The sequence below is a fragment of the Melopsittacus undulatus genome, chromosome 5 (genome assembly GCF_012275295.1).
Source record: "Melopsittacus undulatus isolate bMelUnd1 chromosome 5, bMelUnd1.mat.Z, whole genome shotgun sequence".
Lineage (NCBI taxonomy): Eukaryota > Metazoa > Chordata > Aves > Psittaciformes > Psittaculidae > Melopsittacus > Melopsittacus undulatus.
The window spans coordinates 5,633,317-5,645,496 of NC_047531.1; the positions used below are offsets into that span (position 1 = coordinate 5,633,317).

The 12,180-nt window shown below is 47.8% G+C and overlaps 1 protein-coding gene across 1 annotated transcript in view; it reads left to right on the forward strand.

Moving 5' to 3' along the window:
* Nucleotides 1–12,180, forward strand: part of LOC115947376 (collagen alpha-1(VII) chain-like) — a 96,405-nt gene that overhangs the window by 49,492 nt on the left and 34,733 nt on the right. The window contains exons 52-61 of the mRNA XM_034062895.1: nucleotides 1,094–1,222; nucleotides 1,496–1,612; nucleotides 7,639–7,719; nucleotides 7,820–7,870; nucleotides 8,810–8,845; nucleotides 8,964–9,008; nucleotides 9,762–9,806; nucleotides 10,371–10,406; nucleotides 11,203–11,238; nucleotides 11,835–11,894. Coding sequence (XP_033918786.1) covers nucleotides 1,094–1,222; nucleotides 1,496–1,612; nucleotides 7,639–7,719; nucleotides 7,820–7,870; nucleotides 8,810–8,845; nucleotides 8,964–9,008; nucleotides 9,762–9,806; nucleotides 10,371–10,406; nucleotides 11,203–11,238; nucleotides 11,835–11,894 — 636 coding nt within the window. The remainder of the gene's footprint in view (nucleotides 1–1,093; nucleotides 1,223–1,495; nucleotides 1,613–7,638; nucleotides 7,720–7,819; nucleotides 7,871–8,809; nucleotides 8,846–8,963; nucleotides 9,009–9,761; nucleotides 9,807–10,370; nucleotides 10,407–11,202; nucleotides 11,239–11,834; nucleotides 11,895–12,180) is intronic.

Consider the following 12,180-nt stretch of genomic DNA (forward strand, 5'->3'; position numbering starts at 1 on the left):
TGGCAAGAATAAATCCAATCCTGCTGTTAGATTGGATTGAGACTACACAAGAGAAGAGTCCTTGCCATGACTGCACAACCCTCATTTGCTTCAGTAACCAGGCTAACTGCTATAGATGATCTAGTCACCTGCATCCTTTGCAACTTCAAGCAACAGATTGTGTTTATGAGAATTAGGAATTTATTAGCAATTTAAAGGCAAATTCTCCATGCTGGACCCAAACTGCAGCACACCTCCATGAATGACATCAGAGGGCTATATCCAGGTCATCTCATAGCTGCTGGAGGAGTCATGGACCTCAATTTGCTTGATCAAACAGTCCTGATAAGAGATAGTCCAGGAAACAGTGCCTGCAGCAGTGGTGGGGCTTTGCTCATCCTCTTCAGAACAGCCAAGAAGTGACTCACTCTCCATAAGCCCTTGTAGGTCACTGGTAGGAAATGCTGTCTCTAACTGGAGCACAAGAGCTGTTTGGAACCAGCCTCTGATGACTTTATCTTCCTCTGTGGTTGGTTCAGTGATGACCCTGTTGCTCAGGCACTTAGGCAAGGTGAGACAGGCTCATCCCTTCTCAGCTCCAGGCTCCCACTGTGGTCTCAGGTGAGATGTGTTGCTTTTCAGGATCATTGCAACCTGGATGATGGTAGCACTTTAGGAGTTTGAGAGGGCCTGAAGTGCTCACCAGTAGATGTGTTTGCACCAGGAGACACAAACTGGATGTATACCAGCAACACAAACTGCTCAGATTTGAGGTACAGGTAACCAAAACTGTCTCTGTTGGGCTTTAGGAGCCCATCTCAATTGGCAGAAAGGGTTGGGGACCATCTGGGCCAGCCTATCTAGGCTGGTCTTCATCCAGAGAGCAAAGGGGATCAAAGCACCTCTATGACCCCTGGGGGATCCTTGCAGCCCATCCCAGCCCATCCTTGGTGGCACTTGCCAAAGTAAAGTGCAAGAAAGGTCTTGGCATCTTGGTTCTCCAGCCTTGTCCTGCTGGCTCTGAGCATGCTGTTGGATAAATGGCAGTGTTGACAGTGTGTTGTGGATGATGTTTTGGCTTAGGAAAGGCAGTAACCTGCTTTGGTCTCCACAGGGTCCTTCTGCTGGTGGTTCTGAACCTGAGTATCAGTCCCTAGGAGACCCTCCTGAACCCTTGGAGAAAACACCTGAGGAAGGAAGGAAGCAGAGAGACTCAAAAGGGACAAACACTTCTCTCAACAGTGTGAGTAAATGCCTGTTTGGTGGCTTTTAATTAGGTTTTCATTAGTGATGGTTTAATAGATGCAAAAGAATTACTCTTCTCAGAGCTTGATTGGCCAAATCACTGCAATTCTGTGAGTTTTGCTCTATTTTACTGCAGTGAAAAACTAAGTTAGAGAAAGGAAAAGGACCTCTGCATGAATCAGTGTCAGAGCTTGGAAAAGGGTCTGGCTTTCCATTTTCTGCCCTGGTTATTAGTGATACTATGTTGTCACTTATCCATCACCCTCTGCAGAGCTTGGCTGCTCCCCCATCACACCCAGAAGATGATCTACAAGGAAATCAGTCCATGGAGCTTCAGGAGTCCTTGGAGGACAGGGTGGAAGGACAAGCACAGCAGGACACCAGCCATGTAGGTCTTCCCCAGCACTTCTGGGCATTAGACCACTGTGGAGATAAGTGATGGACTGGGAGGGACCGGGATGCACATCTCTCACCCAGTGCTTTGGGGCAGCTCCTCCCACATCCCTGCAGGCTACTACTACTTGGACGTGGGACCTGGGCTGGAAGCTCATGGCCAGCCATGTTCATTGCATACAGACAGAGCCCTTGGCAAATGTTTTGTGGGAAAAAGTAGGAAAATCTCTTTCTAATCCAAATCCATCCGGCCACAGCATCCATCCCATTATCTGGGCTTGGCTGACTGAATACTTGATGATTCTCAATTCTATTTAAACTCAGATTTGTAATTTCCAGAAACAACACAGCCCCCAGATAGTGAAGATATGTCCTGATAAGATATTTCCTTTTCCTTTACCTTCTTACTTCCCATAGGTATCTCAGAATAGTTCATAGACCCTCAGGCTTCTCTGCACAGAGTTAGTGTTTTAGACCCTGGTATGCACCCTCCTGAGCCCAGCCGCAGAATGCAGAGATTGACTCTTAAAGAAGAGGGTTTTAGGGTCTAAGAAGGAATTTGGGACTTTCTCCTTTTTAAGGACTCACCAACAAGGGCAAATTGTGATGTAATGAGCCTTTGTGCATCACCTGAGCCAAGGTGATGTCCCAGTTGAAATCTGATGCAGAGTGATTCACTTTATCTCTTCCTTCAAGGTCTGAAGTGGTTTCTTGCTGCACTTTAGCTACAGGACAGCAGCAAGTAGGTTCTTCCATAGGCAGGAGTTAGAGCTGGTTTACAAGTGTATGTGTAAGAGAGATTATATCATTTTCAGCAAGGTTGGAGGGTGCATCCAAGCTGGTAGCAGCAGTTATCACAGCTCAGCTGATGGGCAGTAAGTTGTGATATTGCTGCAGTGTGGTTGTCTGATCCCTAGCATCCAGTTTCCCTTTTGTTTTCCTCCTTGGCATGCATTTTGTCCCAGACCATGCTCCCCTGCCATGTACCAGACCCAGCACCCTCCACTTTGAACACTATTGTAACCATAAGTACACAGACCCCAACATCAAGTGACACCATCCTCAGTGATGGAGAGGGAAAATGCCTTCATCTGGTGCTGGTTTAACACCTTTGCACAACGATGCACTCCTGTGTGATGGAGGGAATGCTCTTTTTGGGAATACTCAGAGACAGGATCCCAACAGCCTTAAAAAATGAACTGAAAAATCCCTTTGCTCTTTGCTTATAATTACAGCCACAGTTATGGATAGGAACAGCATTAACAAGTGTATAGGCATAGCAATGATGGAGGAGCTCACAGTGGGGAGATGCTGTTGGAGATCTCGCTCTGGTTTAAGTCTGCTGAGCCCTTGCTTCTGCTTCCATCACTTCAGTTGTCTCCAGCTGGTTCTGCATTAACACACATTGAATCACGGAGCTGGAATAAAGGATGTGGCAACAGCCACGAGAGGGCTCCCAGCACAAACACACATACACACACCCCACATGTCTGTATGTGTGTGAGCTGTAGCTCTGGAGACGGTGGCTTGTGCCATGAGCTTTGTTTCTCCTCCTGGATGCACCATTTCCCTTGGCTGGGAATGGTTAAGCTGGAGAAAGACCTGGAAGAACAAATGGATGGAGCCTAAACCCCCTCATTTCTTATGGGATTGGGCTGCACGATGCTGGCTGAAGTGGCAGCTTTTTGGTGTCCTGCTCTTGAAAGCACTTAGCGTTCAGTCCCTGTGGACCTGCACCCATAGACCATGCAATGGGGGTATCCCAGATCTGTTGCTCCATTTAAAACTGTGGACATCCAGCTGTGCTGGATGCTTTTGGGGAGCAGATTCCTAAAGACTTCACATACATCCCTATGTGGAGATGTTTAATAAATCAGACTACCTCACACAGCATCTCCTTCCTCAATGAAATGGGAGTGATCCCTGTTTGTTGGATGTCTGGAAGCTAAGTGCATCTTTGTGCCCAGACACTGTGGCCATTGGCACTGGGAAGGAAAAAGGACGGTGTGGCCCTGTCAAATGTGACATTTGGGCAGAAAGAACCATCCTCATTCATCAGTATAAGCAGTTAATTTAATCCCTGCACCCTAAGGACCAAACCCAATCTCTGTGTCCTGTTTGAAATGCTTTTGCTTTTAAATCCCCATGGGAACTGCAGAGCAGAGCCCCAGAACCGATCTGTAGGCAGCTTTCAGGCTCATTTATCACAAGAGACCCAAGACTGGTCATTTCTTAGCCCAGTTCAGAGTGCCTGAGGTGACTTGATTTCTGCATCAGAGGTTTTCACAGGGAGAGCATCCCGAATGTTAAAGATCTCTTTAATCGTGTGGTGAAAGGCAGAGGAGAGCCAGAGGGAAGAAGCTGAATACTTATAATTCAAATGGGAAATTAGAGCTCAAGTAGCTTAACCCTGGGAGCAGGGTGGAGGGAGATGGGATGAGAAGGTGATTCCCTGTCCATTGCTCCCTGCGTTATCAGGAGCAGAGCAAAGGGGGCTGAGAGAGGGAAAAGTTCTCACTTTGGGTTGGCAGAGATGATCTGCTGCCCTGTTGGGGCTGGTGGCCAATAGCCCTATGGATTAGTGGGTGCAATATCAGTGCTAACCCACAGTGGTGCTGCATCAAGGTGTTTGGCAGTAATCATTGATGTAATCCTGGTGTTACCAAACACCTTTCCCTGAATCCCAGCCCAGAGAATTCCCTGTCAAATGAAGAGCTATTGGAAAGATAGTCAGGTAGCATCACCCTTCATGCTCTTGTGTGTGATGATTATAGCAGCTTCCAGTGTCTGAAGGGGGCTACAAGGATGCTGGAGAGGGGCTCTTCATCAGGGACTGGAGTGATAGGACAAGGGGTGATGGGTTCAAACAGAAACAGGGGAAGTTCAGGTTGGAGATAAGGCAGAAGCTGTTCCCTGTGAGGGTGCTGAGGCGCTGGCACAGGGTGCCCAGAGAAGCTGTGGCTGCCCCATCCCTGGCAGTGTTCAAGGCCAGGTTGGACACAGGGGCTTGGAGCAGCTGCTCCAGTGGAAGGTGTCCCTGTCCATGGCAGGCATTGGAACTGGATGAGATTTGAGGTCCCTTCCAACCTAAACCAATCTGGGATTCTATGATCCCCATTTTGGTAGGGGTGTTTGTAAAAGTGGAAGTGCTGCCACAAGTTTAAGGCACTTCAAACCCCTCCAGCATGATGGGATCTGCACCCCAAGAGTGTTTTCCTCACTTGTAGTTGGTGTAAAATGTCTTTTATCCTCAGGAGGATACAAAAGTGTGGTCCAAAGGCAGGGGGAACAGCAGCAGCCCCTGTCTCCCTGCAGCTCCTGCATCCTCTCAGCTCATTTAGGCTCTCGGAGTGAACCCAGTGATGCAAAGGGAATGGGATAGAACCAGTTGTTTTCCAGTCAGCAGCAGCTGTAATCACAAATTTTACCTGTTAAAAGGTTCATGGGGCTCTGGAGAGAAGCAGCTGTAATAGCACAAGAGCTTCATCTCGGAGGTGCAATTACTGCCTGGCAGGAGTTAATGGGGAAGCAAACTCACTGATAGAGGCAGGATGAGCCCAGGTGCATGTGTCTGTGCAAGGACTGGCGACCGGTTACTCTTTCTATGGGTGAGCCGCTTCTTTGGTGTTCCAGGACCTTAATAGCCAAACTCCATCCCCCATGCAGTAAAGTTAGTTCATTTTCAGACTTAATTCAGATAAATGCCCCTGGTGATGACCCCATAGTCACAATTTTACTACCTGGTATCTACTTGGCCTCTTCTTTTTCCCTCTTTCCTGTGTTTTTTTGCATAATGTTTTATTCCCCTTTTATTGCCATTTTTCTCTTCCCTGTTCTAATTTCATCCATTCCTTTCCTCTTCCTCTCTTTTCCCTTCTTTTTCACACTGTCACCCACCCTCAGTATATCATTCCTTTAGAAAGCAGCCTCCCTCCTTTCCTTGGAGGTGCCTTATTGCTGGCACCTCCAAGCAGGAAACTGCTAAAATTGCAGAGGAATTACAGCAGGAAGACGAGTTATTACTCCCTGCAATTTCCCAGCACCCCAGTAAATGGCAGCTCTATGAGATGAAAGGCACACGGGTCACCTTCAAACCTCAGTAAGGTCTCAGCAGCCCGTTCTTGCTTCACCGCTGCCTTGTGATGCTGTTCAGTGTGTCTGTGAGTTGAACATGGACCCTTGCTAAAGAGAAGCAGCATTTTAGAGCTAAAAGTTCTTTGCTGTAAGTGCAAAGAGTTGATTTTTACAACATTTGAGAGTTAAGGATGAAATATCATGAGAAATCCATGTGGCCTCGTCTAATGGCACCATCTGACCCATCTAAATCACCTCAATGTAAGCACTGGAGATGTTCCTCTTGGTTGTCCCATTGAAAAGCACACCCTGAATGGGCCCTACCCTGAACAAGCTGTACCAGCACATCCCTGACTTGCCTCTTATTCCTCCTTCTGTCACCCTCACCATCTTTCTTAAAGAATTTCCATTTTAATTGGACCAAAATGGTATTTTTTTAATCCTTTACGTATTTTGGTGAGTCAGAAACTTCCTGGGTTCATTTGCCATTAGGTAAAACTCGTATCCGGCCAGTTAATATCTGGCAAAACAGGATATTTTGCTATCATCCCTGAAAACCTGACAGTGTAGTGTCCAGGGCTGCACCGACCAGCATTTCCTGGAAGCCCTTCACTTAGGATTTACTTTCCCTTAACTTTAACCATTGAAAAGCCTCAACACATACTTTTGGGTGAAATTAATTGAGATTAATCCTGCTCTTTGTTTCTGCAGCAGAAAAATGTGGGATTAGTGCTAAATAACTAGTGATTTTTCCCTCTCCTTCATGTCATTCTGGCAGGGCTGAGGTTTGGGTGCAAGGAGATGCCGAGTTTTCATTCATGTATATCTCTCTCATATATATTTAATATATATATAATATGCATTTCATTATGTATATATATATTTATATCTTATATATTAACATATATATTAAGATATTCAAAAGAGCCACACTGCAGTGCTCTCAGTGTCGTTCAGGGAATCACTGCTGTACACAGAGGTATCCAGCAGTGAGGAATATCATCATCTTTACAACAGCAAGTAGATAATTTACCGTTGCTAATATGAAGAAGAACAAACCATGCCAGTAACTATTTGTACAAGCTTTACTCTGTGTGCCTTTAAAGTTTATCAGCCTAAATTATGAGCACTGCAAATATCACCAAGTGGCAGGTTAACATGTAGACATTAATGGGCATTAATAATTGTTTTATTCCAATGAGTTATGTTGAGGTACATTAAGTGTATAGCTGCTGTGTTACTTGGGCACGGCTGGGGCAGGGAGGCATTTGAAATCCAAAGCTGCAATATTTTAGGTGGGGTTTATTTCTTTTAAATAGCAGAAAATGAATTGCTTTAATAATCATAGAATCACAGAATCCCAGCCTGGATTGGGTTGAAGGAACCTTAAAGCTCCTCCAGCTCCAACCCCTGCCACAGGCAGGGACCCCTTCCACTGGAGCAGCTGCTCCAAGCCCCTGTGTCCAACCTGGCCTTGAGCACTGCCAGGGATGGGGCAGCCACAGCTTCTCTGGGCACCCTGTGCCAGCGCCTCAGCACCCTCACAGGGAACAGCTTCTGCCTAAGAGCTCAGCTCAGTCTCCCCTCTCTTGGGCAGGTTCAAGCCATTCCCCTTGGCCTGTCCCTACAGGCCCTTGTCCCCTCTCCAGCTTTCCTGCAGCCCCTTTAGGCACTGGAGCTGCTCTGGGGTCTCCCCTTCAGGAGCCTTCTCTTGTCCAGGCTGCCCCAGCCCAGCTCTCTCAGCCTGGCTCCAGAGCAGAGCTGCTCCAGCCCTCGCAGCATCTCCATGGCCTCCTCTGCACTCGCTCCAACAACTCCACGTCCCTCTTGTGCTGCTGCCCCAGAGCTGGATGCATTGTTATGATCATTATTATTATTGTTGTTGTTATTACTATTGATACTATCTAATGTTAGGTGCTCAGAAGGATGCTGTTTCCCTTCCCACAGGAAGATGTGAATTCAGATGATGCCTCTGTGCTCCCAGGGCATGTTAGAGCCAGGAGATCTGCTGAGCACAAGACACACAAGGTAAGCATCCCATTTCACTGCAGCAGCTTTGGACTTGCCTGTGTGCCATCAGTGTGATCCAGGAGGAAGTGGTGACCTTCCCGTGTTGGTTCCATTACAGATTCATCCTCCTGGTGCCTCAGGAGCTCGGAAATCACTGCCTAGATCTGCGGTGAGTGAAGACCCCATGTAAGGGTGTCATGTACGGACACAAGGGGAATGATGATTGCTCACTTGTGCAAAGTCACAGTGAATGTAGAGGGTGGGATGAAAAGTTAGTGATAGATATGAATAAATAGACCAAGAAAGAGCTATTGCAGAAGCATCTTTCTTGCCAGAGCAGATTGTTCTCCCTGTATCTGGCAAGGGCATTGGAAACAGAAGTAGGGAAAACCAAACTCAGTCAATGAGGGAATGTAATAACCTGGTTCACGGGGAAGGCAGCATAAGTGAAGGGTGTTTTGTGTCCTGAGAGCTTAGATGCTATCTGTATGTGTGTTTAAATGTGTAAAATATGCTTATAAATACATCTCTGATGTACCTGCATCATTACATTGTCAACTTTAACACAATATCCCAGGAATGGGAAGTGCAAAGAGTTGATTTCCACAACATTTAAGAGTTGAGGATGAAAGAGTCTGAATAGATTTCCCCTAAGTTTGAATGAATTCCTTTAAAAGCAGTGAGTGACCCCTCACCCTCCATTCCCAGGGGAATGGCAGCACTGAGCTGAGCTCATCCACACCATCCATCATAGCTCTTCATGAAGGGACAGGGTTAAGATCTATTGCCAAAAGCGTGGTTCTGAGGCATTTACTGGCTCATGATTTCATGGTTCATTTCTTGGTTTCCTGGCAGCCCTTCTGCAATGGGCAACACCAGCTCTTAGATGTCCCATCCATGCTGTAGCAGGTCAGAAGGAATTCACCCCATATCCAACCAGAAGCCTTTCAATGGGGTTCTTGTGATCCTGTAGCTTCCCTGTGAGATGCTTCCAGCCTGTCCACTTGCTGCCTAGCATCTTGCAGCTCAGAAGTGTCTTTACCATGACTCAAGGGCAGAAAGTTTCTCCAACTGCTCTCACACTTTCCTCCTTTCTCTTCCATTCAAGGCATATCTAGGGCCTCATCAGTCAAGGAGAATCAAGGTACAGCATCATGTCATACTCCTCTTATTGCAGCTGCGCACAGTGAGGATGCTGCTGGCCCTTTCTCCTATTACACCCCATCCCAACCCCATTCCATATGTGCATTTTGTCCTAACAGAAGGAGGGAACTGGCCCAGCAGATCCACCCTCCTGTGGCCAAAAGGTCAGTGCTTTTGCTTCACCTTTTAATGCTGATACCAAACAGCACCTGAAGGGAGGCAGGATAGTGATCATCTCCCAGAGCAGATCAATCTGGTGGCTGAGGAATCACTGGTGCCAGTAGGTTCAAGAGGTAGTAATCAACAGTTTTGGCCACTGGCAATGAGCAGACATTCGCTGGGACACTGGCACAGGGTGCCCAGAGAAGCTGTGGCTGCCCCATCCCTGGCAGTGCTCAAGGCCAGGTTGGACACAGGGGCTTGGAGCAGCTGCTCCAGTGGAAGGTGTCCCTGCCCTTGGCAGGGGTTGAAACTGGAGGAGCTTTAAGGACCCTTCCAACCCAAACCATTCCATGACTCCAGGCTTGAACTTTGCATAGATGATCCAAACGTGGGGTTTGTGTTTTGGGGATCCTCAATAGTTTTGTCCTACATGGACTTCTCTGTCTCCCTCAAACTCATGACATCTTTTAACATCTGCAGTATCCTGGGGCAGGGAGACCCTCAGCTTACCACTCATATCTGCAGAATGTATTTTCTCTTCCTGCATTTCCACTGCACAGGATGGAAGGGATGGGTCAGGGACATCCTCAGTCTGGTTGGGGTTACAAGTGGTGGAAATGAGGGGTTCCTCCAAAGTTGTTTGCCAGAAGCTGATGCAGGAGAGAGGGCAGCACCCACCTGGTCTAAAGAGGGAAGGAGAAGTTCCTTGTGGCAATGCATGTTTGCAATTGAAAGAGTTGCCTGTTGTTTTCCAGGGAGAAATGGGAGCTCCAGGAGTCCAGGGAGACAAAGGAGAAAAGGTAGTGATAGTGTTTTCTTGGCCTGAGCCTCTGAGACCAGGAGAAGGCTCTGGGTTTGGAAAGGAGAGGCAGCTGGGAACGTGCTGATGGAGATAACATTCAGGTGTATGGGAAACTGGGCCCATATAAATTGGAATTGCCACAGTTCCACCTTTATCCCTGAATCTGGCTGTGTGTTTCTGTTCCTCCCCTATACAGCAAATGGAAAAATCCAGGAGGTTTTCCTGATGCTCCTTTTCTGCTGGATCAATGAACTAAACCAAGTGACAGGCAAAAGCCAGCCCTGGCACCAGGACAGGGATGCAAGAAGGGCCACACAAAATACTGTTTCATGGACACTTCTAGCAGCAAAGGCTTATAGGGACCTAATGGCAGATGTGGGGTGATGGGACCCAGATATTCAGGAGGAAGACAAGGCAGGTTGTTGTTGAAAAGCACATCCTGATGGGGAAGGGGCACTTTGCATGGGCTACCCTTTAACCACCTCTATAGTGGAGATTCCTGGGTACACAGGCATGAGGAGGGATGGAGGGAGCTGGAAAGTGGATGGTTTTTGTCTTGCAGGGGCAGCCTGGGGAGATGGGAGAACCTGGAGCAAAGGTGAGCTGTGGATCTGCATCAGCAGCTGGAGCAGGACAGAGTTACCAGCTATGGGGTCCAAATCCAGCAGTGGAGATTGCCATAGGAAAGTCCATATTGACTGGGTCAATCCAATTCTCTCTCTCCTTCTCATGAGCAGTGTGGCTCTCTGTGAGGGCATTTGGCTCTTCCCTAGGCACATAGCTACTGCCTATCTCCCTCAGGGAAAAGAGGTGGAGGTCAGAGGGTCTGGTTGCTCTGGCTCTGAGTCTGGAGGAGGCCACGAGGATGATCAGGGGCTGGAGCAGCTCCCATATAGAGACAGGCTGAGAAAGTTGAGTCTGTTCAGCCTGCAGAAGAGAAGCTGTGTGGAGACCTCAGAGCAGCTTCCAATGTCTGAAGGGGGCTACAAGGATGCTGGTGAGGGGCTATTCATCAGAGACTGTAGCAATAGGACAAGGGAGATGGGTTCAGACTGAAACAGGGGAAGTTCCGGTTGGAGATAGGGCAGAAGCTGTTCCCTGTGAGGGTGCTGAGGCGCTGGCACAGGGTGCCCAGAGAAGCTGTGGCTGCCCCATCCCTGGCAGTGTTCAAGGCCAGGTTGGACACAGGGGCTTGGAGCAGCTGCTCCAGTGGAAGGGGTCCCTGCCTGTGGCAGGGGTTGGAGCTGGATGAGCCTTAAGGTCCTTTCCTACTCAAAGCATTCCATGATTCTATGAGTACAGCTGGAAACCTTTGTTCTTGCTCAGGGCTGCACTGAGGTGATACTTCACATGGCTTCTTGCACAAGCTTGGTAACTCTCTGTTTATTTCATAGGGCACCAAAGGAGAAAGAGGTGAAAATGGTCAAAAGGTAAAGAACAAGGCTCGTGCCACAGTCAGGGGGGTCTCTTACACTCTGGGAGCTTGTCTGCTCTTTTTGCCACCCTAATGTTTCTGTCCCAGGGAAGGTGTTCAGGTAACCTCCTGAGATGTGGGATTAGTGGCCAGCCACTCACTAGGGACCTGGTGTCCCGCTGTTGACTAGGGAGGGACTCAGATAACATAGACAGAGCACCTACCTCCTACATGAGTAATGTCAGAAGATGAGAGTCTCGTCCACAGTCTTCTGATACCATCTCCAGTAATACAATAATTCATCCCTGCCCATGGCAGGGGTTGGAACTGGATGAGCTTTAAGGTCCCTTCCAACCTCAACCATTCCATGATTCTATAATATTCCCACAACTCAGTTCCTTCTTTTCTAGAGCTGTTTAAATGCTCTCAGGAGCATTTTCTCTCCAGGTTGGATAAGACTTTACATCATCTAGAGCAGATATGAAGGTCAGTGAGGGCTCTGTAGAAACCCTCAATGTAGGATAAGCTATGAGGGGCTTGAGGGAGCAGTATGAAGCAAGCTCTCATTCTTACGGGCCTACAGTAAAAGGAGTGATCCTAATTTCTTCACAGGGAGAACCAGGAATTGGACTCAGAGGTCCTATTGGTCAGGCTGGGCCACCTGGACTTAAGGTAAGCCTTTCTTCTCTTCTATATAGGATCTCACTTGGGTATTTTCCAGGTCTTTCCCTTTGTAGTCCTTGCTTTCCACCATTGGATGTGGAGCATGGATCTGTCTGTGGCTACAAAGATAAAGCACCACAGCCAGTCCCAGCCTGGGATGGCAAACACCATCATGTCTCTGGGACAGAGTGAGTGCTTTGTGCCCTCCAAAGGGGCATTTTAAAGCAGGTGAGGTCCAGAGGATAAACATTATAGAATCATAGAGTGGTTTGGGTTGGAAGGGACCTTTAAAGGT